A 26,727-nucleotide genomic window follows, 5' to 3' on the forward strand; every position below is an offset into this window, starting at 1 on the left:
AACTGGGATGACGATCTAGATGATTTCATGCAATGATCTATAATATATGATGTTCATCGGTTTAAGATGTATTCGCATTTAATATTGTTAATATTGTATTATGCTTGTATGTATGTCTCGTACCTAACTTGCATTCACTTGACATGTACATAATGTCGAGTTTGAATCGTACTTAGTCGTAATGGAGCATCGAAGTATAAACATACCATCTATTGTATGTAATGGAAAATACGAGAGTGATCAGTGACGAACGTTGAAGTGTATAAATAAGCGGTACATAGCTATCTCATTACAAATAAATATCAGAGATACAAACATCAGATATATCTAACAACCCCTATGGCGTCGGACCCTCTTAGGCCTCTGCTGGGCACGGACATGGCCCTCGGAGCTTTTCATGTCACTAGAATACTAAAAAGCACAAATATAATTAATATAACGATAAGAACTAAGAAATGCATTACGTAATGTGAACCATCAAATTTTACATCATAATACAACGATAATGAAACACACATCACACATGCAGTGACATGTCAGAACCCGTTGCAAACTACGGTAAACAGATTCCGGACTAACCTAACATGCCTTAGGTAATTAAAAAAACAGAACAAACACAACGATGCAGCATGTCACTAGAACTAGGGTAGTCCTAGTAGCCGTAGCAAACTGCGTTGAGCCTTCTCCGCAGTATCCACCCATTGCAGGTGGTGCAGGCGGTAGTGCCAGAGGCGCAGGGCCCTTCTTCTTGTGACAAGGGCAGTTGCAATAAGGAATATTGCATGCTTCATCCTGTGAACCGGCTGCATTGCTGGTATCATCAACTTCGTCGTCTTTGTTACCCTCGCTCACTTCCTCATAATTGTTCACCTTGCATTCCAGATCAAAGATCTTTATCTGGAGGTACTTGATGAACTCCTGAACAGAATCAATTGGTGCAGGATCTACCCACCTAGTAAAACCACAGTTTTCTGGAGCATCGGAAGACTGCAAAATAAATTTCATGTAAGGTGTCTCATTGAAGATAAAGAAATGAAACAACCGAGTATTACCCATGCGTGTGGACATTTAAAGAAACGCCGACCGCCATCCATCCCGTCGGTGCACATCTGCACTAAGCAGTCCTCACCATGTCTGCATTTTGGCCACGGTTCTCTACGGTTATCGTATTGTCGAAGAGGAGTTTCATTGGTAAATTCACTCTTGTGCTGTGGCGGAAACTCAAACACTGGTTCCGGAAAGGAATCAGGTCCAAGAGGCCCCTCCCATATTATGGGGTCTCCCTTTCTTCCCCATTTTCCTTTCCCAAAACCATAGTAATTCTTCCCGCTAGACCCACCTCCAGACATTGGGTATACAATGAGCTTTGGTGTTTGAGTGCTGCTGGGAGTTCACAAACTTTGGAGTATTTATAGGCGCACAAAGGTCTGATACCTGGAGTGTGGAGTGTAATGCACCTAAAAAACCTACATGACAACACAGTGAAGAGGCTATCTGACCTAACACTGAAAAGGCTAGATTCGATTCTCGAAATGACTACTCGATGCATCTCTGTGCATGCAGACTCACAGCACTGCATTGCTGCCGCTCGGTCGATCGCGCCTAGATGCCGCCTTCCCCACTACACGCCACAGACCTTCGCTGTAGAATGACAGGTCCGTCATCCTCGCTAGAGAGACTGCTTTGAAGGTGAGCTAGTGTGGTTGCCGTGTTGTCACATCTTTTTTAAATGGTGGAAGAGCACTGCTATTGGGTTGTCGTCTTTTGTCACGTATGTCTGGGCAAAGAATGCGACATTTGGGGAACCCGTGATCGCCGTGCTGAGCAATGGCAACTTGTGATCTCGTACTCGTAGCTAGATACACGATGGTTCCTATTTTGAGCTATTCGAGCGTGTAGTCGTCATCATCGTCGGCGGGATCTCAGCCGCTAACTTGGGAAGCCGTGTGCAGTACGAAGACAGCCACAGGTCGTCCCAGGCCTCGTCGTCGTTCCCGTGTCCGTCGACCGTGCACGGGCCGACGTCGCAGTTCTACACAACTGCAGGTAACGTACAAATCTCTTTAAAATCAGAATGCATGAACTTGCATAACGAACTGCAGAAGCACATTGGCACATCAATTCCTTCGGGTATGGTGGCTTTACACTTGCTCCACGGAATGTAGGTTGATCCTGACGAAGACATTGGCGCTATAGTGTGGTGCGCCAAATAACAAACAAAGATTTAAGCAATGCACATATCGTATACCAAATCGATGCGTGAAAATACTGTCATAATTCTATGGTCTTATACTGCAATATCAATAAGGTACTGTCATAATTCTATTCTAATGTATAATTATTTTATTTGAAAAAGTCTGTAATAGTACTCAAATTGTAATACTAAACCAGTGTTCTAAAGCACCAAATACTAAACCAGTGTTCTAAAGCACCAAATCTAATTCAGCTAATTAAATTAAATTGTTATACAATATCAACGAATTTAGACGGAAGTTACCGGTAGATCACAAGTGCGGAATTCGGCAGAGCTTCGCCGCTTCCCTTCTCCTCACCCCTCTCTTTTTTCTGGATTTATTGAGGTCAAATGAGGAGGGAATGAGGGGGAGGCCTTATATAGGGTGGCCTGACCCGGTCGCCTGCGGGGGGGGGGGGGGGGGGGGCGACTGGCCCCTGGCACGCCTGTAGGCTGGGCCCACTGGCCCCCCTGTCGCCCTTTGGGGGGGCGACAGGCCCGTCTTTTTTTTCTCCAGGGACTTCGTTGCAAATTTGAAGAAAAAAATTACATTTTAGCCCTGTCGCCCCCCATAGGGCGACCGGGGTATATTTTTGAAATTTTCCAAAACGAACATATATTTTTAAAATTTTGATTTTTTTTTAAATATAAAAAAGAAAAAACCGCCTCTTGGTTTCCCGCCGTTTCGGCGGCAATGGATTGTCCCATTTCCCGCCGCCGCTGCTAGTAGGGAAAAGAGACAGCTGAGGCCGCGGCGATGGCTGCATGATTGGGCCTTAGGCTCGGCTGGGCCTGGGCCAGGCTGGTGATTCGGTCCAACAAGCCGAAGCTACACAAAAGTAGCGGTGCGGATCCTAAGCCTTTCCCTCCTCCCTCCCAAGTGCCAACGGCCATCTCTTCCTCCAGTTCCTCTTTTCTTCACAGCTGCACCACCAGTCCACCACACAGAGATCGACGCAAGCCTTGATCAAGTGCTGCTGCTAACATGCTTCCACTACTTGGCATCTTCATATTTTGGGCATGGCGTGAAGAATTGGTGAAATGACAAGCATGCAACTGCATAGTTGAACAAGTTCAGAGAGAGATAAGCGTCTCATGGGTTCAAACGGAAAAGATTTAAATTTAACACATGCCACCAAAAACGGTCCATGCAAGCGTCTACATATGCGGCCAAAAGAGCCAAGGAATCTAAGATCACATAAAAGTTGGGGGTGATTGACCTGCAAAAATCAAGTTGTATAAAAAAACACGTTGCAGTATTGTTTTTTTTCTTTTTCCCTAACAAAAAAAAGGAGAGACAGAACATGGAGCTTCGCAGGAACAGGCAGCCAAAAGAGGCTTACAAGTCGGGTTTCTAAGGATTCTAGCTAAGCCAATGTACATATCACCAGGCAATCAACTAAGCATGCTCGATAAGTAGCTCACTCAATGTCAAACTGGATGTCTACGAATCACATGATACAGACAAAGCATCCAGACTTAAGGCAGGGCATGGGCATACATTAGGCAACACTCAAACATAGGTCAGAAAAAACTCCACCCTAAGGGCTTCTGGATCACAAAACAAGTCAGCAGCCTGTACATCACAACCAGAGCTTAGTAGCTGATGTTTCCATCACTTCCCTCGCACTGGTGGGCCAAACGTGGCCTCTTCACTCGCTTTGAGCATGAGGCACCGGATGATGCCCTCTTGTTGCTGGAGTGACTTTGGTTATTATCACAATGCTCATACACTTCATCCGAGGATATACACGCATCGTAGTCCAATAGTTGTTTCGCTTGCTTCGTGTAACGAACATGGCACAATTTATGCCATTTCGAGTGATTTTGGTGATCGAATGACAACACAACACTTGGACTAATATGATTGTTTAGATGATCATTCTCAGGCTTTTAGGTTCAAGTGATGACAAAGAGAAAGAGAAGATAGGCATAGCAAGGCCCAATGCTCTTCAGATCAGAAGCACCGGAAGATCCGACGCCATGGGCATCGGAGCATCCGGTGGTAGTCGGAAGAACCGACGCCATGATGTTTGGTGCAGGATGGAATCGAAGCCAAGTCAAACTTTAGGCACCGGTTGAACCGACGGTCCAAGAAAGGGCATCGGTGCATTGGCCGTCCTTTGTACCAGAGACGATGTCAAGTGCTCAGAAGAAGTTTCTTCAGCACCGGTTCAACCGACGGTGCATCGGTGCATACCACCGGTGTAATGACGTCAGCGTCCAGGAGAAGTTTCCTTCAGCACCGGTTGAACCGGTGAAGCATCGGTGCAAAGCATCGGTTCAACCGGTGGTCTCTGCATCAGCCATCAGGAGTCCAACGGCTACTTCGGGTTATCAGTGACCGGATGAACCGACGCTACCCCCGCCAAGAGGCATCGGTTCTTCCGGTGATACGCAGATTTTCAGCTGACCGTTGGAGCAACGGCTACAAGACTTGGTGGCCTATATATACGCCTCACCCCGGCCATTTGAAGTTTGCTGGAGTTGCTGGACATCCCACACACACCCAAGAACATCTCCAAGCCATACAAAAGCATCAAGATCATATCCTTAGCCCTTAGCACACTTTGAGAGTGTTGTGTAAAGGATTAGCTCTTAGTGAGTGAGATTGCAAGGCCTTAAGCCTTTGTGCTGTGGTTCTTTAGCGAACCAAAACAAGAGTTTGGTGCGCCGGCACCTTGGAGCATGAAGCTCGCCGGCAACGTCATCGACCCTCCGACTTGGTGTGGAGCGGCGACGACATCTTTGTGCGGGGGACGTGGAGACCCCCATCCTTTGTGGAGAAGCTCCTTAGTGAAACCCGGGGCCAAGGTGACCGTGATTGTGTTCACGGAAGAGACTTGGTGGCCGAGTAGCAATACTCTTAGTGAGTGCTACAACAACGTGGATGTAGGTGTGCCTTTGTGGCTAACCGAACCACGGGATAAACACCCGCGTCAAGAGTTTGCTATCTCCTATCCCGCTCTTTAAGCTTCCGCATTTCATACTAGCAATTTGTGTGCCTTTACTTTCATAGAATAGTTTCTTAATAGGAAAGACTATAGGTTGCTAAACTCTTTTGGGACAGGGGTTTTACACTTGAACAACCTAGTTGCACATCTAGATAGCATGTTTTAGTTTAAGTTTTGTGCAAACTAGTTGGAGCCATAGATCTAAGTTTTTATTAGAGCCTAATTCACCCCCTCCCCCTCTTAGGCTAGAGCACATCACTTTCACTTCGAAAGTCCTATATCCTCACTACTGTTTGCTCGTGCCATACGTAAAGCATGGTTTCCAGCTTGTGGAGCATCAGAGCGAGACATGCCCACCAGCCACTCAAAAGGTTCAACTTCGACAGGAATATATGCCAGAACAGGATCTCTATCTTTCATTTGAGCTTTCCCTTGTATCCTCCTGTTCACCGTCACAAACATTGAATCCTCAAATTGCTTATGTTTAATCCAACGTGGCTTGTGTTTATGAAGCTGAAAAGGGATCACAAGAGCAAAAGTTCATAGTTACACAAGTGAGATGATAATAAGTTGAACTGGCAGATGAATACTTGGAAGTAGCCTTATTACAATGTTACCTTCTCGATCCAACTTTCCTCATATGCCAGCGAACCACAAGTTAATCTCAACAACCTTATTGCCATTGTGCTCAACTCCTTTGTTGCACAGCCGTGTAATTCCCACCAAGAAACTGCAGACCGGAGTACTGTAGCATTAAACATTGGACTAGGAAATAATCATAATTGCAAACAATGACAAACCGAAAAATACCTAGAGTTTCTGCCCAAAAGAAAGGGTTTTTTGGACACCTGCCATTACAATTTTCCAACTTCTGAGATATGCCATTACAATTCACCTATTTTGAAACTTGCCATTACAATTCTTCACTTCTTTGAATCGTGCCATTTTATACGTCTTTGATGCCCTTAGCCCCACTTGCAGACCCGTGCATTTTCGTATGGCCCAAAATACCCCTGCTACTTCTCTCCCTAGCTTCTCCTTCAACCTCCTTCCTCCTTTTCCTCTCCACCATGCGCTGCTCACATCCGCAACCCCCCCCCAACGCCACAAGCGCCGCCGAGCGAGCTCCTCCCTCAGCTGGCCTTGCGCGGGCATGCTGTCGCCGCGCCCCTCGCCTAGCCTTCGCGGGGCCGCCACCGTTGCGCCCTCGCCATCCGAGCTCTATCCCGTCCTGCAGCACTCCGAGCTGCCTTTGCCGCCCGAGCTCCACCCCACTGGCGCTGCCCTGAGCTCACGGCGCCACCCGAGCTCACCTCTCCCCGCGCCGGCGCCAGCAGGGGGTGGTCGCCCGAGCTTCACCTTGCTTAGTGCCGCCCCGAGCTCCGCCAGATATGCGATGTTGAGGTAGAAGGAAGAAGAAGCACCGGAGGTTGAAGAAGAAGCTGACATGTGGGCCCCACACATCAGTGAGTGTAGGAAGAGACGCAACAGGGGTACTTTGGGCTATACGAAAATACGTGGGTCTGTGAGTCCAAGAGTATCAAAGATGTATATAATGGCATAGTTCAAAGAAGTGAAGAATTGTAATGAAAGTTTCAAAATATGTGAATTGTAATAGCATATCTTAGAAGTTGGAAAATTATAATGGCATGGATCCAAAAAACACCAAAAGAAAAGTACCTGGATCAGCAGTCATTTGATTACTGATGGCATGAGCTGTCCCAAAACTCTGTGAAGCAGTTCTGTAAAGATCCAACTGATGCACAATTTTCTCTTGTGTAGGCTGATCTTGGTACATTTTACGCGCACACTCAACAATTGCATCTCGGAACACTTCCACTTTTTTAATTTCATCTTTATTTTGATAGTAGAAGAATGGATTAAGATAATAACTAGCTAGGTGCAATGGTGTCATGAGGGAATCATGTAATCTAAAATCTATCTCCTTCCATATTGGCAAATACTGCTCTTCCTTGTTTTCAAAACGCAAGGCAATTTCCGTTTTAGTGTTTGCAATCTCACCATATATGTACCCCATTGAGAGTATACCACCAGCCATCTTCCTCAGAACATCCACTAGTGGTTCAAAACTGTTTATAGTATATAGCACCCCATGCCAAAACTCGTTACTAACTACTAGCTTATAGAATTTCTTGCCCACAGCTCCATTAGCCCATTTGCTGTCCTCCCATTCTTTGGAAATAAACAGAGCCTTCAACTCAATCCTCTTATCATAAAGACTCTTCAGGTTCAAGAGACAAGTGATGTATTCGGTGATCCCAACATGAACTAAATCCCATTGACTAGTGAACTGCCGCACCATGTCCAACAAATGTGTTCGGCCATAAATGAAAGCAGCGAGTAACCTTGCTTTAGCAATTGTTTTCCTGATCAAAGGAGTGCAACCTATGTCTCCAAATATCATGCCTATGCAATCTGCAGCGCAGGGAGTCCAAAATATATTGGGTCTCTTCTCAGTAAGAATTTTTGCTGACCTCATTTCCGAACGGATGTCTGTGACAACCTGCACCACATTGTTCTCTCCAACTTCTTCAATACAAGAGTCAACTAGTTCAAAAATAGATGATTCAAAGTCTCTATCTGATGGTAGACGGACGGAACGAAGGAAGGACACTACCTGCGAGCAATGGACTTCCATGTTTAAAACCAAAGATTCATTATCACCATACCCAATGTTAACCAGAATAGAGCATCCTTCCAACGCCCAAGATTTCTTCAGCACTTCAATTGAATTATTAATAGCCAAAACTTGTTTCTGCAATAATGGCCCATCAAGCTCATCTGGAGATGGAGCCCGTAAACCAGGGCCATATTGCCCAATTGCTTCTAACATAAAGTCGAAACTCTCCAGACAAACAGTATAGAAGGAATCCCAGCTTCGTAGAACCATGAAGCTATACATTCCATAACCTTTTTCCTCTTCTTTTTCCATCTGTTTTGCACCATAGGTAGTTTGTGCATTTTCTCGTTCCTTCATTGCTTGTTCTGATTTTATTTAGTTGGTAAAATAGTCAAATCATCTCTGAACTATGGTGCTCGACTCAATTTGATTCCTAAACTACGAAGACATCCAATTTAGTTCCTAACCAGCCCAACTTCATTCTTGAATTCAACGTGGCACAGCACATAGGCTCCTCCAGTCAGCTTGGAGCGTGAAATAGCTTTTTACCCTCCATCCATAGAACAGGTTTAACACAGGCAACTTCCAGCCAGTATTGAGTCAAACCACTCCCTTCCCTACCAGGTCACCACCCCCTCTCAGGTAGCGTAGGTCGCCGCCCCCTCCGAGGCGGAGCCAGGGGGCGTGCAGGGGCCTGACCCCCCAATTCTCCCTTAGCACCACTAATACCCTCTAATGAAATGGTACTAACTATCAAGATTATCCTATATTGACCCCCCTCAAAGCCCGTCAATAACTATTTGCCCCCCCTAATCCAAATCCTGGTTACGTCCCTGGCCCCCCTCGCCACCCCTCTCTGACAGCACACCGTCCCCTCCCAGCCAGCTCAGCTCGCCGCCCCTTCCTTGCCAGCGAGTGCCGCTCCTCCCTACTGGCTCGCCGAGCCTCGCCACCCCATCCCTGCTAGCGAGGCCGCCGCAACCATAATTGTGTTTCACACCTCCGCGATGCTGGGGAAGGAGAGTGGCCTCGCTGGCAGGGAGGAGGTGGCGAGGGTCAGCGATCAAAGCTGGCGGGGAGCGAGCGGTATGCTGGTAGGGATAGGGTGGCGAGGGGTGGCGACCTGTGCTACCTAGGAGGGGGCGGCTCGATGCGGGCTGGAAGCTACATGTGCTAAATCAGCTCTATGGATGGAGGGTAAAAAGGGTATTTCACACCCAAGCTAATTAGGCGGTGAGTGGAGGAGGCCCTACGTGGCGTGCCACGTCGGATTCAACATAAAGTTGGGTCTGTTAGCATATATGTAGTACATGGACTAAATTGAATGTTTTCATAGTTCTGGGATCAAATTGAACCGAACCCCATAGTTCATGGACGATTTTGGCTATTTTGCCTTTTATTTACATATCATATTGTGTTTGTTCTAAGTCAAACTTAGCAAACTTTGATCAAATTTATAGAGAGAAATAAAAATATTTACAATGCCAAATTTATTTTATTGAATCCACCATAAAATATATGTCGATGGTGCATACGTTGGATAGTGCAGTTGTTGCTATGTTTTTCTATATATTTGGTAAAACTTAGTAAAATTTAACTTATGACAAAACTAATACGATATGTAAATAAAAATGGAGAGTATTAGTCTGATGTTGCCATATTTATCAAATCTAATCGAGCCGATCACTAGCTCATAGAGAAGATGAGCTGAAATTGAGATTTACTCCCTCCGTCCCTAAATAACTGGCGCTCTCGCTTCCCGAGAAATAACTTTGATTAATTTTATATAAAAATATATTAATATTTATAATATATAATTGAAATCATTAGATAGGTCTTTTAATCTAGTTTTTTTAAAAAAATTATTTTAAGATATAAATGTTGCACGTATTTTCTACAAGCTAAGTCAAAATTATGGTACGCACACCGAAAACGACAAATAAAAAAGAACAGAGGGAGTAACTCGGTTCGTTTGTGAGGTCGAACCGAGCTAAACCAAACCAAAGTTTATAAACGAGCCGAGCCGGCTTGTGATGAGCATCGAGCATTTGTGCTAGCCCTACCTGCGACAATGTTGATGGAATTGAACCACAATGACGTGTACGAGGACTCCGTCACGAGTACGGTTAATCCATGCTTTGCTACTTTTGGTCCGTACAAATCGGTTTGAGTCCGTGTTCAGTACCGCCAGACGGTGACAGTGGCACAGTGCACCTGCTGCAGATGCTGTGTTAGTTATGAGCCACAAAGATCCACAAATTAAAGTAGTTTTTCATTCTTAACAACACATAATCATGGCAATTTAACTTTTTGGCCATGTGGGTGATGAATTTTTCAACGGTTTTTGTGGAAATACACAGGAAAATTACAATTGTTCCGACGGCTTTAAAACACACACATGAAATTAGTAGCACCCCTAGAAAAATTGCTAATTACCATGTCGGTTCGAGAAAAAGCAGGAAAATGGTTGTACCGATAGGGAATGTTTTTCTACTTATTTATTACAATTATCTAATATCTGAACTGAATTGAGAATTGGGCTCAATTCACCCAGCTAGACCCGCTCCAAACCACTGACATGCGGACCCCAAACTCCGGATATATACGGATATATAAGCTCTTTAGGGTTTCAAGCTTACCCATCATCATTTTTTCTCTCCTCCCAAATTCCCAATCTGTCTGGTACCATAATATGGGACACCCTAACCTAGGTCTTAAAACGCCTTCAAAAGCGCAAAACACAATTAGGCAACTAGGCCAAAGGCCCCACCCCAACACAGTGCCATCATCTATGCTTGTGTTATGAAGGAATTAGGAATTAGTGATCAATTCTGTAATTATTTAATTAATTAGATTACTGACATTATTATGGTGTCATTAGGTAGTTACAATTCATGAAGGAGTCATCCCAAAGGGACATGTCCCTTGGACCCTTGTCTCTTGGTCTTGTATATAAGCAACAATCAATCAATGGAAACATATCAGTTCACTTTCATTCCTAATACGTTATCAGCCACGCTTCGTTCTCCACTGAGCGCAAGAAGAAGAGGCCGACAGGAACTCGCCGAGAACACGTCCATGGCGAAATCACGGTCCCCATCCATGGACACACCCAAAGGCAAGAATAGAAACGAGGCCTCTGCACACCCATGAACTCGCCGAGTCGTTGACTCCACGGTAACTCAAAGAGAACTCTCGGAAAGAAAACACAGAGGCAATCGTTCCTATGCACCATCATGGCAAGAACGCAAACACAAATCGTTGAGATGAATCACTTCGGGATCTTACTAGAAACGAGAAGAACGAGGCCTAAACTACGATGAGTAAGATGAACCAACTGACTTACGTTTTCTTTGGGATGGATTCCTCGTCCTTCCAGTTGTCGCCTGCACTGGACGTTGCCGTCATCTCTTCCAGAAGAGAGGCTGCTGCATCTTCACCCTACATGGCCGGCGTCTCACAGGACGCCATCATCGCCATGGACGTCGTTCCGCGATGGTCGCGGCCGCCGCTTCACCGGTAGTCAGGGGCGTTGGATCCTCGCCATCTGAGTCCTCGCCGTCGACGGAGAAGCCTGGCACCAACCACCGCTGAATCAAGGCCAACGGCCTGGAACCTCGTCGCTGCCATACACGATCGGCAACGCCGGCTCAAGCCCACAGGCCAGCCCCTCGAATGCAGCGTTTTTCTCCAAGGCCGCACCACCGGCGGCACGAACGACCCCCCCCCCCCCCCCCCCCCTCACCCGCCTGCATACTCCGTCGCGGTGCGGCCTCGCATGGGACTCTCCGGTGCCCGGCGGCCGTGCAGGGGGCGGACCGAGGCGGTGCCGCAGCAAAAGGAGAGGAGGTGGTGCGCGCGGCGTTCACCGGCGGAGCACCCACAGCGGCGGCAGCACACAGGGGCGGCGGCGGCGCATCGGGCAGTAGCCCTGAAGCGGCGGCTATTGGGAGGCAGGCGGTTAGGGATTTTCCCTACCGCGCCCCTTTCCCTGCCTTGATCCAGGCCAGGCCGGACTGGGCCGCTAACGAGCCGGCCGCAGCAGGCCAGACCAGGCCGCCAAGCCGAGCCGATTTTTTTTTTCTTTATATGCATCTTGCATTTTAGACTCCATATTTCAATATATTTACATGTATTAGTATATTAAGTGCTACATATTTATATTAGAGGCATTGATTATTCTGTTTAGCCCTCCATACAACACTGCAATATATTACATTTATAATTGATGATGTAAATGCTTGTTTTAGACCTTGTGTTTAAAATGCCTTATGATGCAATTTTTTTACCTAGAGTAAATAGAATTTTTTAAGACCTACGAGTCTTTATAAATTGCATCGTAACAAAATATATTGTAGTTGTTTCACTATGTTAATATTTAGACATTTATTTTTTCTTTTCTGTTTCTACGATTTCCTGCTTTAGTCATGGATCTGATCAGTATGGTGAGTTTTTACTCCTATACATGGTTTGTTTTTAAGACCAGAAAATTATTCGTGTCTAAATATACATAGTTTGTCAGTTTTATTATTTGGCAATTAATTAACTTTAATTGCAACAAAATTGGATCCTTTTAATTACTTGATAGTTAATTAAGATTGGATAATTTAGGCTCATGTGAGCCTAATCTGAAAAAAGAGAGGGGCAAAATGGCAATCGAACCATTTTTGCTAGAAGGGCTAACACATGAAATAGTTTTTTTTTTTTACTTTGATCCTACATGATTTTACATAAATTATGCCACTACCCACGTATAGCACTTTGTGCTTTGTTGCTGTTTGGATATTGTCATCGTAATATATTTTATGGTTTGATTATATTATATTACAATGTCATCTTGATTCTATTATATTTTTGGAATATGTGGTGCACCCAATCCCCCTTTGCACCACATACATATTACATTTGTGACTTCAATAACTATTTTTAGCTATGTTGGTACACCCAAATCCCCTATTTTGCACCAACATATATGTTACATTTGTAATTTTATAATAGAATCGTGGTATGTTGGTGCTCCCAAACCACACTTTTGCACCACATACAAGTTAAATTTGCTAGAGACTTAGTTGCAACTTAACTAAAATATGAATATCATTAAAATTCGCAATATACATATCTTGATTATTTTGATTAATTAACACAAGGTAATGGAGACTATGGCATTGGCTGCGTTTAATTTCTTGTGAATTATCCTGTCTTGAGACTGTGCCATAGTAGTGATCTAATCACCTGTTACTGAGAGGTCTACATCTTGTTTCTTTGAAACTTGATGATTACCTACGATGTGTTTTTTTATCAAAATAAAGGTTTTGGATTGCTCTTTGTCATCATATTGTTTTTATTATTACACAAGATAGTAGAGTCCTAAGCAAAGGCTGCGCTTAATTCCTTGAGAATTAATACGCCCAGAGACCGAGCTTAGGCAGCAATTTACATTGCCTACTATAAAGATCTACTCTATGTTTCTGACATAGAGATTATCTGTCTTGTGTATATCAAAATTTATGATGATTCATTGTATGGTCTACACATTTATGTGGTTACCTACAATCATCTAAAACTATGATAAGATATACAATTAGAGAACCTCAATTCATGGACAACAAGATCATCGAATATAATTCGAATGACTTGCTTTGAGATTTGGGAATAATCTCATGGTCCAGTGATATTGTTTTAGTCCATCGAAATATGTTGTAACACTTGTGGATAATTTGTACCACAAACTCTATAATTACGGAAGCAAAATATTCCTGGTTCTTATGATAAGAAGAGGGAATAATTTTGGCTATAGCTGATGAGATGCAATGATAATTTGGTCGACTCTTCTCCACTATCATTCTTCAAAGATATGAGTAAATAATTGAGGACATTTAATTATGTCCTAATTCAACTCATATTTTACTAAAGTATAGAGATATCCACATGTGTTTTTAGGGAAACACAAAAAGACAACTTTGGATATGACATATAAGTTATGAGATGGATCTCATTTTGGTTGTATTATGCATACAACCATCCCGTACAACATGTTGCGTCACAAATTTTTCACACGGTTGATCTATTCAATTTGAAATGATCAACTTGGGCATCCAAAGGGATACGTGAGAAATTAATGGCAATTCATTTGGTCATGATTTTCCCACAGTATGGATACAATAAGTACCATAAGGAAACGGATTTTAAGACCCTCTTATCTTAAAATCAGATTGGCTATCTTAGATTCCTTTATCATATTCAAAAGAATATATATGAGTCCGATACAAAGATTGTATAGACAGTTCAGACATTTCATGGTTGTATAGATACATCTATGAGATGATCTAGAGTGTGTAAAGTTTACACACTCAGCCATGCATTTGGTAGATAATAGCTTTTGTTATGAGCATTATCCCGAACACTACTGAGCTTTTATACCTACAATGACGATTGTTTGGTATAACAAAAGTTTAGTAACATATCTGAAAAGATAAATTGGAATCTATAAGTATGACATTAAGTCATAGCAGGACCATTATTAGTGAATTGCTATTGCCAACTTCGTGTTGGAGTCTGGTGGATTTACATACTCTTGACTTATGATTAACTGCATATCCCCCATATGCATATAGTACGTGGAAATACATAAAGATTTCCTATTTGCGTAAGATTGAGTTACGTTGTATACATACTACTCTCACCACTGCAGCATACATTGATTGTTCACACAGGAAACTGGGGATCAATCTGAGATTTCAAATCTCTGTCAATTGTTCAATATCTAAATCTCTAAGAGAGGATCTATTTTACAACTTGTATGCTGGTTTTTAGTATAAATGAGCTTTTCCAAGCATTAGGGGGAGATTAGAAGTACCATATATAATTCCCGGAAAACATTTGAATGCATAAAGCATTTCAAACTCAGGATCACGTACTAAATTAACTAAACTTTGAGTTCAAAGAATTATTGATTTGCATAGTATTGCAAATAAACTGACACATGCATTTACTAATCATTAATCTGATACAAGTATGTGCCAGAAAAAGTAGTGGTACTAAGTAAAACCACTCAACTCCCAATTATAAATAAGAGAAGGTGACGTATGGCAATAAAGCAGAATTATTCATGCTAGCAATAGAAGACTTTTCTTCTAAAGTAGTAAATGCAACTCAACCTTTGATTGAAAGATACCTTGAGGACATTTTATGTCCTGTGGATATTTATAATCCACAACCTAGCTAAGAGGTGCACCAAAATACTGATGCTGGATATCGGAAAGCCCTGACTCTCATTTAAGGAAGTCACGATGAGTCATTCGGGGTTCATTTTTGAGTTTTGATAACCGGAGAATTATTTTCTATAAAGACTACATGTATCGATACAAACTTCTCTGAATAAATTGTATACTTTATTTTAAGTTATCTAGTTAATAAGACCATGGCAGAGTGTTTTGTCACTCTTACTGGAACTTGTTGAGTAAAATTATACATACAAAGATAGTCTTGCTCACCAAAAGAGAGGTGTTTTGGACAGTGAAGCCAACACCTAGTTGTACCTTTACTGTGGGTACAAAAGTGTTTTCATCCTAGAATGGATTGAGAACAATGAGGTGGTGAGATTAAAGTAAGACTAGTAGCACAAGGGATTTACGCAAAGCCCAGAGCATTGATTTTCAATGCAGGTTATTCTCCATAGTAAGTTATAAATTTCCGATACTAACTTTTGACTGGCAGTACAAAAGCATCTATCTTTGCAGTTTATAGTTGATAGATGTAGTGATTACATATGATCACTTGATTTGGTATATTATGAAAGTTCCGCGAAGGAGTTCACATATCCAATATTTATATATAAAATTGCAACATATATCGTGTATTGCTTAAGTCAACATATGGCTTAAAGCAGTTAAGTCGATTTTGGTACAATCGACTTTGTATGTATTTCTTGTTTTGAAAGATACAAGATTGATTACACCTGGTGTTCATTTCAGAATCCTTGGTTGGATTTTCTAGTATTATATGATTGTCAATAATCTTAACATCATTGGTAATGAACACTTGTCAAGAACACGTTGTAATCTATAGACGGAGATTAGAGATGGAAGATAACGGTCTAAACTAAAATTTTATTTTGTGTTTAGAATCCAAGTATCTTCTCCCAGGTTTTTATAGTAAAGCTATCTGTATCCACATCATATTGAATGACTCAATATGAAAGGGAATCCTATGGTGGTTCTTCCTCATGATAGAGAAAGGCATGGGGAAGATTATTTTATGCCATAGTGATTGAATTGAGATATTGGGACATATGGTCCATTATCCCCATGCTATTTGTGCGCTAATATATATATTGCAAAAGTTCTCGGCAGGATATTGTCTTTGCTATAATTTGCTATCTAATAGCAGCGCTATTCTACCTAAGGTTGGTAGATTGAAGTTAAGAATATCTTTGATATCTTAAAATAGCACATACAGACTTGGTATAATCCATGATCCGATTACGTGGATATCATGATACTGGTTATCTATAAGATCCCCAAATTCCAGATCATTAAAATAAGCTTTACATGAATATGGAAATACCATTATATAATAATCTTTAAGTAGAGATTTAATGGTCAATTCCATTAATCATTCTGACACTGTACTGTATAAGGTTTCACACGAATGGGTATATCTTGATAGAATGATATGTCACATACTGAAGTTATGTGGTTCTGATTCTATTGAATCAAAAGTCATTATCTATAAAGGTAATGTAGATTGTGTTGTTTAGATGGAGACAAGTTATACTTAATGCAATATTTTGCATTAAGATGGTTCTGTTTCATAGGTCATATGGGCATATGAACATTTGCAAACTAAGTACTTGTGATAATCTCGAAGAGATATTCATAAGGTCTACTATACTCCACATTTCATATGTGTAGAATACATTGGTATGAAAGGTTTGCAAGTTTTAGGGGGAGAGTCTCTCATCTCTCTGATTAATAACTTGTTCAAAATATCATATTGCACTCTTTTCTTTGTATGAGTTTGTCCCTTTGGGTTTCTCATATAAAGTTTTTAATGAGACAATATCAACACAAGATTATGTCCTATCATCCATTTTTCCCATAGAGGTTTTTGATGGATGATATTGGAACATATGATACATTGTACTCTTTTCTTTATGTGAGTCTTTCCATTTGAGGTTTCTCATATAAAGTTTTTGATGAGGCAATGTCAACAAAGGTATATGCTATATCATCTAGTTTTCCCCACTGGGGTTTTTTGGAAGATGATATTTGAAGCATATTGACCATAGGGTCAAGGTGTTATTAGACTAAGACTTTGGGTTATCTCAAGGGTCTACTGACATTGGTTATTGTATATTATGGTGTTTCTCCTTATTTTTCCCACTGGATTTTAAGGAGTTTTGCCTGGTATACCGGTATTACTTTGGTTTTTCCCACAGGGTTTTCCAAAGATTCTCCTCACATTTTCCTGAAAGGTTTTTGGGGGAGATATATTGTATTGCATCTCCTGTTTTTTTCATAGGGTTTCCAAGGAGTTATTCGATTGATTACAAGACCACAAGAAGATCAAATTGATTACAAGACTACAAGAAGGACAAATTGATCAAGGGGGAGTGTTATGAAGGAATTAGGAATTAGTGATCAATTCTGTAATTATTTAATTAATTAGATTAATGACATTATTATGATGTCATTAGGTAGTTACAATTCATGAAGGGGTCATCCCAAAGGGACATGTCCCTTGGACCCTTGTCTCTTGGTCTTGTATATAAGCAACAATCAATCAATGGAAACATATCAGTTCACTTTCATTCCAAATAGCTTGGACGCCCAAATCCTCAACAGGATCCAAAGGGCCCAATATGCACTCGGCCCACGACCCAACACCGGAGTACGGTTCGTCCGAGGCCTCCCAAACCGCGGGACAATCTCCGCTTCCTTCGAGACCTCCCTCAGCCGAGCCCCCGTGGGGCCTCGGCGTAGGGGGAATCTCCTCCTCGTTCAAGATCCCCCTCGGCCGAGCCCTCCACGGGGCCTCAGCACGAGGGGAAGCTCCACCTCGCTCGAGGTCCCCCTCGGCAAACTGGGATTGTAACCCACCCACTCAGTAGGACAGGCGCATTTATTACCAACCACTCCCGGCATGGTGCGGGTGTCAGACGACTTCAGGCAGCCACGCGCGCATAACAAACATGACCGGAGTCTCGTCTGCCAACTCTGGTCACTGTGCCACCATTTGCGGCGCTGTGCGGACTGGCCGTGCTCTGTACGGACATGACCAGCACTGCAAGCGCCACTGTTCTACCAAATCTTTGTACTCTCCCCTCTGTAGGACCCTCGGCAGGCATGGGCAGCGACCCTCGAACACGGTACAACTGTTGACCAGAACGAGACCACCATCAACAAACACCCTCGGCACTCCGCCCGGTCAGACGCAGAGGATGGCACGCCCTGCAGCTATCGCCACGCCGCCCACTGGCGCCACAATGCCAGGACACATCCCAGGCATGGTCAAAGGCCTTAAAGGACGATGACCGCGCCCGACGCCATGCTTCACAGTCTTCGGCAACAGGAGCTATCAACTATTCTCCCTCGATTCAGGAAGAGATGACGATATCAAAGATCACTCATGCATGTAATCCGCCCCTCCTTGAGCCTATAAAAGGAGGAGGCGGACCCCTTCCTAAGGGGCGAACTCTCCAAGACACACGCACACACACTCGAGCTCGCTCCCCCCGATATTGGCACTTGCCTCAATCATCCTTAGCACACATAGAGACTTGGGAGCTTCTCTCCCTCTCTCGCCCTAGCTTGTACCCCCTACTACAAGCACCTCGGTGCAAGATAATATAGTGCTCACCCCATCTGCTGGACGTACGGCCCCATCGACTGGAACCAGGATAAACCCCGCATCATTGTGTTTCTTCTTGCATCAACCATCTAGAGACAGGGACACGCAATATCATCACTAGTTGGTGCTAGGCCGCGAGGTCCAGACACCGATAGTTGGCACGCCAGGTAGGGGTCCAGACACCGACGTGGGTTGAAGCCAGCACGCCGCGACTTGACGTCGTGAGGGATAATGCCACCTCTTCATCCCCAAAGGCAGCAGCGACGCTGACGGAGGTGGACACGTCTAGGACGCCGCTCCATCCTTACGAGATGCGAACTCCCACTGCGACCTACGCGTCATCCGTCAGCACCGACATGAGCGTGTACGAGGACTTGCCGGGCATCACCTGCTCTCAATCCGCAACCTCGTCGTGTCAACACCTGACAGCTCATACCCCAACTCCGCGGACGAGGGATACACCTTCATGCACAATCGTGTCGACCTGGACTTCTCCGGAATCCGCGATCTCGAAGCCTTCTTGTCATTTCAGGCTGCGGCGGACTACTGCCTCACCTGCTCCGATGACTCCAGCGAGGGGGCTTACAATCCCACTCGAGAATGCTTCCTCTTCGAGCTGGAGGAGCATGGTGACAATGCACCAGACACAGCGCACGCCCCGGTGGCAATGCCGGTAGTGCCTGTAGCACCCAGACCGGCCACCCCGGTGAACTCGGGATTGCAGCAAGCACAGCTGGAGCAACTCCGGGAGCTTGAGGCCAAGCTCGAAGAGGAGCGTCGGCAGACGAAGAAGCTGCGTGTCGCGCTCGAGCAGGAGCATACCTTACGCGGTGCGGGTGCCCGAGAGGCAGGACGCATTGCCCGGGAACAGATCTTGGCGGATGGCGGCGTCGAGAACCAACCAGCACTGAACAGGGCTTGCCAAAAGATCACCACTGCGGCTATTCTACTCCGAGCCATGTCTGAACCCTCTACGCCCGAGGGCCATAATCTGCGCAAGGAGGCGCAAGCCCTCCTCGAAGATGCTGTGGTGCAGCAGGCCGAGAGCTCTGCGTCTCATATTCACTCGGTGGCCTCGGCAAAAGCCAGTGGAACGACACGACAAGACCACGAGGTCTCGGGGCAAACCCCACCGGTGCAAAAGGACAAGGCACCCTCGGTATGCCCGGCAGTCAGAGCAAAGGCACCCACGGTGCACGACCGTGTCCAGTTGCCTCCTGTGAAGGAGCGCCTCCTGGACACGCGCGGCAAAGCCGATGACGGCGGCTCCCGTAACTTCCTCAACCAGAAGAAGCGAGATGGTGCGGCCTGCGGCTACCACCCTCGGCGTGGCGGCCGCTTCGACAGCAAGGAGGACACCCATCACCGGAGCCCCCGGGCACCAACGTGTTTAGCCGAGAAATCCGCACTGCTCCATTTCCCCCATGCTTTCGACAGCCCACCAGTCTCACCAAGTACTCGAGAGAGACAGATCATGGGCCCTGGCTTAACGACTACCGCCTGGCTTGCTAGCTGGGCGGTGTGACTGACGATGCCATGATCATCCGCAACCTTTCTCTGCACCTTGCGGGTTCCGTGCATACATGGCTCGAACACCTCCCCGCCAACCAGATCCATGACTGGTCCGACCTGGTCAGGACCTTCGTGGGCAACTTCCAAGGCACATACGTGCGTCCTGGGAACTCTTGGGATCTCCGAGGGTGCCGTCAGCAGCCCGACGAGCCCTTGCGTGACTACATCCGTCACTTCTCCAAGCAGTGCACCGAGCTTCCCAGCGTCACCGACTCTGACATCATCAGTGCCTTTCATTTGGGCACAACGTGCAAGGATCTGGTACGCGAGTTGGGGCGGAGCCCTCCCTCCAGTGCGAATGAGCTGTTTGATGTAGCTACCAACTTTGCCTCCGGCGAGGAGGCGGTCGGTGCTATCTTCGATAGCGAGAAGCGCAAACGCAAGGGGTAAGCGCCCGCGGAGGGCAGCAATACCAAGAACCCCGAGAAAAAGCAGAAGCAGGGCAGGAAAGGAAAGGAAAGATGAAGGGCAAGAAGAACCAACATGGTCAAGGGCAGGAGGTGGATTCTGACGAAGCCCTCACTGTCTCCCCCGATCGCAAAGGTCCCTGAGGACCCCCTCGAGGTGGTGGCCTGTTCGACGACATGCTAAAGAAGCCATGTCTTTATCATAAGGGCTCGGTCAACCACACCCTCGAGGAATGTGACATGCTTCACAAGTACTTCAACCGCCTCGGCCGTAAGGACGAGGCCAAGAAGAAGGACGCGGGGGACGGGGGCGATGACGGCTTCCCCTCGGTGGAGAACATGTTCTTCATCTATGGTGGACCAACGGCGAGTATGACCTCTCGAGAGCGCAAGCGAGAGCGCTGAGAGGTCTTCTCCGTCCACAAGGCCACGCCATCCTACCTCGATTGGTCGAAGGACACCATCTCCTTCAGCCGCGAAGACCACCCCGATTACATCCCAAATTCTAGACAGTACCCGCTCATTGTCGACCCAGTCATCGGCAACACTCGGTTCTCCAGGGTGCTCATGGACGGAGGCAGCAGCCTCAACATCCTGTATGCGCACAACTTGGAACTCATGGGGATCGGCCTAGACAAGCTATGCCCAAGCACGTCGCCATTTCATGGCGTTGCACCGGGAAAGCGGGTCCAGCCCCTCGGACAGATCGAACTGTCCGTCTGCTTCGGCACGCCGGCCAACTTCCGAAAAGAGGTGCTCACCTTCGAGGTGGTGGGGTTCCGTGGAGCGTACCACGCCATTCTGGGGCGGCTGTGCTGCGCCAAGCTCACGGCTGTCCCCAACTACACCTACCTCAAGATGAAGATGCCGGGTCCAAAGGGCGTCATCACCGTCGGCCCATCGTTCGAGCACGCCTACGAGTGCGACGTCGAGTGCGTCGAGCGCGCCGAGGCCCTCGCTGCCAACTTGGAGAAGATGGCGAACGTGGCCATGGACTCCTCACACCGACATGCTAGCAGCTTCGAGCCTGCTGAGGGTGTCAAAGAGGTGCCCCTCGATCCGAACTGCCCCAATGGCAAGACACTGAAGATCAGCGCCACCCTCGACAGCAAATAGGAAGTGGTGCTCATCGACTTCCTTCGCGCCAACGCTGACATCTTTGTGTGGAGCCCCTCGGACATTCCTGGCATACCGAGGGAGGTCGCCGAGCACTCCCTTGACATCTAGTCCAACTCCAAGCCGGTGAAGCAGCGCCTGTGACGCTTCGACGAGCTTAAGCGCCGGGCGATCAGTGAGGAGGTGCACAAGCTTTTGGCGGCCGGATTCATAAAGGAGGTATTCCATCCCGAGTGGCTAGCTAATCCTGTATTAGTTAAGAAAAAGAATGGAAAATGGAGGATGTGCATAGATTATACTGGTTTAAATAAAGCATGTCTGAAAGTTCCCTTTCCTTTGCCACGAATTGATAAAATCGTTGATTCAACTACGGGTTGTGAACTTTTATCCTTTCTTGATGCTTATTCCGGTTACCACCAAATAAAGATGAGAGAATCCGACCTGCTCACAACCTCTTTCATCACACCCTTCGGCATGTACTGCTATGTCATGATGCCATTTGGCCTTAGAAACGCCGGAGCTACATACCAGTGGTGTATGCTCCACGTGTTTGGGGACCATATCGGGCGGAACATAGAAGCGTATGTCGATGACATGGTTGTGAAATCCAGGAAAGCCGACGACCTGGTAGCCGATCTCAAGATCGCGTTCGACTGCCTTAGAGCCAAGGGGGTAAAGCTCAACCCGGAAAAATGCGTGTTCGGAGTGCCTCGAGGCATGCTTTTGGGTTTCATCGTCTCCCAGCGAGGCATCGAACCCAACCCTGAGAAAGTTTTGGCCATCACTCGAATGGGACCAATCCGAGACCTAAAGGGGGTACAGAGGGTTATGGGTTGCCTGGTAGCCCTTAGCCGTTTCATCTCATGTCTCGGAGAGAAAGGCTTACCTCTGTATCGACTCCTGAGGAAAACCGAACGCTTTTCGTGGACCCCCGAGGCTCAGAAAGCCCTCGACAAGCTGAAGGCGTCGCTCACTCATGCCCTAATTCTGACACCGCCTATAGGCAGCGAGCCTCTCTATCTATATGTAGCAGCAACGACCCAGGTGGTCAGTGCAGCCATTGTCATAGAAAGACAAGAGGAGGGGCACGCCCTGCATGTTCAAAGGCCGGTGTACTTCATCAGTGAAGTGCTGTCTGAAACCAAGACACGGTATCCACAGATCCAGAAACTGTTGTACGCAGTGGTCCTGGCTCGACGCAAGCTACGCCACTACTTCGAGGCTCATCCCGTCACCGTGGTCTCGTCTTTCCCGCTGGGATAGATAGTCCACAATAGGAAAGCCACGGGTAGGATAGCCAAGTCAGTGGAACTTATGGGAGAAGCTCTCACTTATGCGCCTCGCAAGGCAATCAAATCCCAAATCTTGGCGGACTTCATCACCGAATGGACCGACACTCAGCTGCCCCCACCACAAATCCAAGCAGAGTGTTGGACCATGTACTTCGATGGGTCGGTGATGAAAACTGGCGCAGGTGCTGGCCACCTTTTCATCTCACCCCTCAGGATACATATGCACTACATGGTGCGGCTCCACTTCCTGGCGTCCAACAACATGGCAGAGTACGAGGCCCTCCTCAGCGTCATTCGCATCGCCATCGAGCTTGGCATCAAACGCCTCAACGTGAGGGGAGACTCTCAACTCGTCATCGACCAAGTGATGAAAGAGTCCGGCTGCCACGACCCAAAGATGGAAGCATACTGCAACGTGGTGCGCCGCCTCGAAGACAAGTTCGACGGCCTCGAGCTCAACCACGTCGCACGCAAGTACAATGAGGATGCGGACGAGATGGCCAAGATCGTGTCTGGGCAGACCACCGTTCCCCTGAACGTGTTTGCCCATGACCTCGCCAAGATATCCGTCGATTTCAAGGATCTTGCGGAGGCTAGCACTGCAACTGCCGAGTCCACGGCCGAGGACCCCTCGACGGTCGAGTCCGAGGCCATGGAGATGGAGACCGAGATCTCCTCGGCGGACGAGGCCGAGGCAATGCAAATCGACGAGGCTCCGCTTTCGCGAGACTGGCGTGACCAATACCTCGACTGGATCAACCGAGGGGTAATACCCTCAGAACGCGCTCAGGCGCAACGCATCGCCAGGCGAGCCAAGTCTTTCATCCTGATCGATGATGAGCTATACAAACGCAGCCCCTCGAGTGTTCTGCAATGCTGCATCCCCATTCCTGAGGGCAGGGAACTGCTTCGGGACATCCACGCCAGAGTTTGCGGACATCATGCGGCGCGCACACACCCTCGTGGGCAATGGGTTCAGGCAGGGTTTTTACTGGCCCACAGCTATTGCCGATGCCACTGAAATCGTGCGGACTTGCGAGGGTTGCCAATTCTACGCCCGTCAAACGCATCTCCCGGCTCACGCTCTGCAGACCATCCCCATCACATGGCCTTTTGCCGTTGGGGAGTGGACCTCATCAGACCATTGCAAAAAGCGCTCGGGGGCTTCACTCACTTGTTGGTAGCAATCAACAAGTTCTCCAAGTGGATCGAGGCTCGACCCATCGCAAAGATCAAATCCAAGCAGGCAGTGCAGTTCTTCACCGACATAATCCACAGGTTCGGGGTCCCGAACTCGATCATCACGGATAATGGTACCCAGTTCACAGGCAAGAAGTTCTTGGAGTTTTGCGACGACTACCACATACGGGTGGATTGGTCGGCATTGGCGCATCCCCAAACAAATGGTCAAGTAGAACGTGCCAATTGCATGATCCTACAAGGCCTCAAGCCAAGAATCTTCAACAAGCCGAACAAGTTTGGCCGGAGATGGCTCACGGAGCTACCCTTGGTCATCTGGAGCCTAAGAACGACCTCGAGTCGAGCCACGGGCTTTAGCTCGTTCTTCCTCGTCTATGGCGCCGAGGCCATCCTCCCCACTGACTTGGAGTATGGGTCCCCGAGGCTCAAATCCTACCATGAGCAGCAGAACTAGCGAACCTGTGAAGACTCACTGGATCAGGTGGATGAGGCTCGAGACGTGGTGCTCTTACACTCAGCACGGTACCAGCAGTCCCTGCGACGATATCAAGCACAGAGGGTCCAGCGTCGAGACCTCAACAAGGGAGATCTGGTGTTGAGGCTTTGGCAGGACAGCCGAGGGCGCCACAAGCTCACCCCGCCATGGGAAGGCCCATACATCGTTGCTGAGGTCCTCAAGCCCGGCACCTACAAGCTAGCTAATGAGAAAGGTGAAGTCTTCACCAACGCTTGGAACATTCAGCAGCTACGTCGCTTCTATCCCTGAAATTCCAAGCTCTCTGTGCATACTTTGTACTTGTACTTTAAATTCCCGGAATAATAAAGAGTACGCTTTACTTGCAAACTTTTCGAAAATCATCCGAACCCTCGGGAGCTTGGACGCACACATAACACTGAGGCAGACTTGGCTTTGCCCTCTGTAAAACCAAGCCTCCCTCTGGGGCTATAATGGGGGGAACCCCCAAACGTCCCCAAAACGCCATCATTTTTTCGAAAAATTTTCGTATCTAAGCCTCTCGTACACTTAGAAATATGGACGCGAGGCATAAGCAACTACGGGACAGGGCTGGCCGAGCCGCGACTGCCTACACCTCCGGGATACGGCATCCGCACTCACCTCCTTACGCCTAAGTCGCTTATGAACGCGACAATCCTCGCAGAAGTTTATCTAAGCCGCACACGAGAGCACGAAAATATAGTAAATAAAATGATGTGCACAAATACACAAAGGCCTCGAACGGCCGCACTGTCAATATTACTTCTTCAATTTCTTTACATAGAAAGATAGTTGAAACAAAATCTTAATCTATTTACTTGGGGCTCCACGGCCTAGGCTGCCTACAGGTTGTCCTCCCCGTCGTGCGGGCCTTCGTCTTCGGCGTCTTCGGCGTCAGGGAGGAGGCCGCCCTCAAAAAGCCCGGGTAAGGGCATCTTCATCGCCGTCGGGGACGATGTAGCCCATGGCCACCTGCTCAAAGTTGATGATGTAGTGTGTCGAGATGATGCCGAGAGCCTTCTGGACGCCGAGGCGGAGGGCACCCTTGAGGCGCTCGGTTAGCCAATCGCCCAAGGACCTCAGGCGACTGGCCAACGAGCTGCCAGACGAGCCCTCCCCCTCGAGCCCTTGGCATGCGGCCAAGGCGGCCCCCAACTGGTCCTCGTAATCCCTCTGCGCCGACGAGTATGCGACCTGGAGGGCCTCTTTTGCCGCGGTCTCCTCCACCATCACCTTCCACAGCGCTGAGCGAAAACAAAGATAAGCCCCTGCAAACTAAAATCGACTTGAGAAAATACCGGTACTTACCCTTGGTACGCCCCCTCTCCTCCTCCAGCTGCTCCCCCGCGACGTCCGCCTGCTGAAGGAGCAACGACATGGAGGCCCCATCTCATCGAGGGCGGTCTCTGCATTGCGGAACATCCTCCGGCACCTCGAGGAGGGCACCCTTCTGCACGAGAGTGGCGGTGAGCGCTCCGATGGCCATTTCCCAGAGCTGGAGCTGAGCCACCCCCGCAGCAAGGGCTTCTGCATTTCGCCGCAGTGCAGCCGCTTGTGACTCGACCTCTTTGGCTTTTTGCTCGGTTGCGGCCCTCTGCGCGTCGCGCTCGCCGTTGGCCCGGGCAAGCTCAAGCTCCAGCACACGGTTTCGCACCTTCTAGGGCGGACACCTGGGCATCGACTTCACCCAGCCGCAAGCCCAGGCAGGTGCTGTACTTCCCGAGCTAGTCCACACTGGAGTACAGATTGGCCAGCTTCATGCTTTTGTCGCGCGACATGGCCATCAGCTGCTGTGAACAGAAGACATAAGCGAACACCATATGAACACAACCAGAAACGAACAAATAGAAGGAAAGGCGCCTACCATGTTAACATTGAATGTCTCCTGCCAGTGGAGCTGCAGGACGCGATTGATACCGGCATTGATTTGGGCGCAGATGTCGAGCTGCGCCCACCAGACTTTAT

At 47.1% G+C, this 26,727-nt stretch overlaps 2 protein-coding genes across 4 annotated transcripts; one reads left to right on the forward strand and one right to left on the reverse strand.

Annotated features, from left to right (window-relative positions):
• Positions 1–3,442: 3,442 nt before the first annotated feature.
• On the reverse strand, positions 3,443–12,092 carry LOC120689849. 3 transcript variants are annotated; one of them, XM_039972279.1, is made up of 6 exons: positions 11,175–12,092; positions 7,826–10,045; positions 6,868–7,711; positions 5,805–5,917; positions 5,453–5,700; positions 3,443–4,016 (listed from the first exon to the last, which is right to left on the reverse strand). In XM_039972279.1, the coding sequence occupies exons 2-6, from the start codon at positions 8,183–8,185 to the stop codon at positions 3,830–3,832; spliced, it is 1,752 nt and encodes a 583-aa protein (XP_039828213.1). In that variant the 5' UTR covers positions 8,186–10,045; positions 11,175–12,092; the 3' UTR covers positions 3,443–3,829. The 3 variants fall into 3 exon arrangements, with proteins under 3 accessions (XP_039828213.1, XP_039828212.1, XP_039828211.1); XM_039972278.1 differs by having other exon boundaries at positions 6,868–10,042; positions 11,175–12,091; XM_039972277.1 differs by having other exon boundaries at positions 6,868–10,045; positions 11,175–12,091.
• Positions 12,093–23,463: 11,371 nt separating this feature from the next.
• Positions 23,464–24,087, forward strand: LOC120689043. Its single transcript, XM_039971390.1, has one exon. The coding sequence runs from the start codon at positions 23,464–23,466 to the stop codon at positions 24,085–24,087; it is 624 nt and encodes a 207-aa protein (XP_039827324.1).
• The last annotated feature ends 2,640 nt before the right edge of the window (positions 24,088–26,727 follow it).

The sequence above is a fragment of the Panicum virgatum genome, chromosome 9N (genome assembly GCF_016808335.1).
Source record: "Panicum virgatum strain AP13 chromosome 9N, P.virgatum_v5, whole genome shotgun sequence".
NCBI lineage: Eukaryota > Viridiplantae > Streptophyta > Magnoliopsida > Poales > Poaceae > Panicum > Panicum virgatum.

Coding starts and splice junctions, on each gene's coding strand:
- LOC120689043 (XM_039971390.1), top strand. CDS start 23,464: ATGGAAGCATACTGCAACGTGGTGCGCCGCCTCGAAGACAAGTTCGAC.
- LOC120689849 (XM_039972278.1), bottom strand. CDS start 8,185: ATGAAGGAACGAGAAAATGCACAAACTACCTATGGTGCAAAACAGATG. Junction 5,918..6,867: donor TCAAATGACTGCTGATCCAG/GTACTTTTCTTT, acceptor TCCGGTCTGCAG/TTTCTTGGTGGGAATTACAC. Junction 4,017..5,452: donor GAGGATATAGGACTTTCGAA/GTGAAAGTGATG, acceptor TCGTTACACGAA/GCAAGCGAAACAACTATTGG.